The sequence below is a fragment of the Syzygium oleosum genome, unplaced genomic scaffold, assembly GCF_021117445.2.
Source record: "Syzygium oleosum isolate NSW1041296 unplaced genomic scaffold, Sole_v2.1 Sole_v2.15, whole genome shotgun sequence".
Lineage (NCBI taxonomy): Eukaryota > Viridiplantae > Streptophyta > Magnoliopsida > Myrtales > Myrtaceae > Syzygium > Syzygium oleosum.
Window position 1 is genome coordinate 1073179 of NW_026607499.1, and position 2559 is coordinate 1075737.

Genomic DNA, 2559 nt, shown 5'->3' on the forward strand with positions numbered 1-2559 from the left:
TCATGCCGGGAGGCGCCCAAAAAAGGAAGAAAAGAAAAGAAAAGGGAAATAATAAAAAAATAATAAGGAAAATTAAAAAAAAAATCCATCATCCTCCTCCGTACCCTAAAAAAAGGCCCCCCCTCTTTTTTTTTTAAAGAATTCAATTATTATTTTGTTTTGTGAACAGCAACAGTAATTTTCATTACATTTTCTCGACGATGGTTTTTTTTAAAGATTTTTTTGCTTTTTTTTTTCCGCTACTATTGGGAATACATGATTTGTAAAAAAAAAATGAAAATGAGATTTGGGTAAAAGGCACTGATCTTGTCAATTGCACAAGTATGAAGTAAATGCAAGAAGGGGCAAAGCTGCGCGTGTTACTACACGTCTCTCTGCTTCCTTTCCTTTTCTCTCTGTTCTGCCCTTCATTGATGCGCTTCTATTAAAGCACGAAGAGGCAAAAAAAAAAAACTATTTTCTATTTTATTTGATAGTTTTTTCCGTTCTTTAAAAAGTAACTCCCAATCAAGAAAAACCCAATATTCTTTATTCAATTTTAATTTTTATGCATCGTAAAAATTCGTTCTTTACTTTTTTAATATCAACCCCCCCCCCCCCCCCTGCTGCAGAGGAGGGGTGGTGGAATGCTTGTCACCTACTCCTTCTTTTCAGATCCTTCTCCTTCTCTCTCTCTCTCTTCTTTCTCTCTCTAAAGGAACAGTGCTTGTGACCTCACGCAGCTCTCTGTTTCATTCGAAGATTGCCCCACTCTGTCTCATTCGCTCTGTTATCCTCTGTTTTTTCTTCTTTTTTTTTTGGGATTTCTCTGTTGTTAGATTGTTCTGATGGAGAGACACAAGTGCAAGCTCTGCTCCAAGAGCTTCTGCAATGGTAGAGCACTGGGCGGTCACATGAGGTCCCACCTGGCGAGCCTCCCCCTCCCTCCCAAGCCCGAGGAGGGAGAGGAGCAAGGACCGCCGGTTCAACTCGGGGGAGCCGAGGCGCCGCGCGCCCAGTCGGGTTCTTCGCTTCCCTCGTCCTCTTCCTCGGAGGAAGAGGAAGGGGAGGGAGATGAGGAGGCCCGGAAGCTTCAAGCTCAAGGGTACGGCCTGCGGGAAAACCCGAAGAAGAGCATTCGGTTGGCCGATCCGGAGTTCGCGATCGACGCCGGGTCCGTGGTGCTCCAAGATAGGGAGAGCGAGACCGAGTCGTCCAAGAACCCGGCGGGGAGGCGATCCAGGAGTTCGGCGACGGAGGGGACGACCCACCAGAGGCGTTTCTTCTCGGAGGAGGATCGCCGATGCCGGAAGAAGACGAAGCGCATGCCGAGCAAGGCCGAGTCGGCGAGCTCGATCTCCGACGAGACGACGGAGGAGGACCTCGCTTTCTGCCTCATGATGCTCTCCCGGGACAAGTGGAGGAGAGAGAAGAGCCATCGAGAACAAGAAAATGCGGACGATTCCGAGGAAGAGGAGGACGAAGACGACGACGAGGAAGATGAAAAGGATGAAGAAGACGAAGAAGAGAGCGAGGAATCCAAAGGGTTGGTGGCCAAGGCTCTGAGGAACAGGAACAGGGGAAATTACAGGTGCGAGACGTGCGACCGGACGTTCCGGTCGTACCAAGCGCTCGGTGGTCACAGGGCGAGCCACAAGAAGAGCAAACTCAGCGACCGCCCCGACCCGCCGGAGGCCGCCGAGAACGTGGGCGAGAACGCCAACCCGAGCTCCTCCAAAGTCCACGAATGCCCCTTCTGCTTCAGAGTTTTCGCCTCGGGCCAAGCCCTGGGCGGGCACAAGAGGTCGCACGCCATCAATTCGACGGCGGCGGCGGCGGCGGCGGCCACGGCGACGACGGGGGCCGTCAAGAAGACGAGCCACCACGTCAAGGCCAGAGCGGCGGCCTGGATCGATCTTAATCTCCCCGCTCCAGCCGATGACGACGAGGACGAGGACGACCAGCTGAGCCAGGTCGAGCACTCGGCCTTGTCGGAAGCTGAGTTCGTGAACCGAGTCAAGAGATGATCGAGTTAGTTAGATACACGATTTTTCAGAGGTAAAACCCCCCCCCCCCCAAAAAAAAAAAGAAGAAAAATCAATCTTTTTTTGCCCCCATCATTTTTGGTTCTTCTTTTAGCGAAAAAATTGGATCTAAGGCCATGCAATTTAGTTACTTTTGCTATTCCGATGGTATTCAGTTCAGATATTATTATTATTATTATTATTATTATTATTATTACCAGCATAATTGATCATTAATACTAACTGTAATTCTTTTTTTATTTTCCTTTATTTTTTCCTTCTTATTTTTTGGGTGGTTGAGGGTTCTTTTTGTTTCCAGTTGTTTATTTTCTGTAACAACTGATCGAATTCATAACATCCGTCGATGCAGTTATGCGTTTAGAAGTGGGAGTTATGAAAATTTATGAAGTGGGAGACTTTGTAGTGGTTGCTTCTCCTAATTGAAGCATTAAATTCGACATGGAACTCGACACCACCTGATAGAACCCGGGTTCCGATGTCACGTCGGAAAGTCCGACCCGAAAGCTTAAGCAATAGGTGGAGAGAGGCCGCGTGT

The 2559-nt window shown here is 48.3% G+C and overlaps 1 protein-coding gene across 1 annotated transcript; it reads left to right on the forward strand.

Annotated features, from left to right (window-relative positions):
- The first annotated feature begins 608 nt into the window (after nt 1–608).
- Nucleotides 609–2240, forward strand: LOC115687146 (zinc finger protein ZAT9-like). Its single transcript, XM_030612617.2, has one exon. The coding sequence runs from the start codon at nt 828–830 to the stop codon at nt 2004–2006; it is 1179 nt and encodes a 392-aa protein (XP_030468477.2). The 5' UTR covers nt 609–827; the 3' UTR covers nt 2007–2240.
- Nucleotides 2241–2559: the final 319 nt, after the last annotated feature.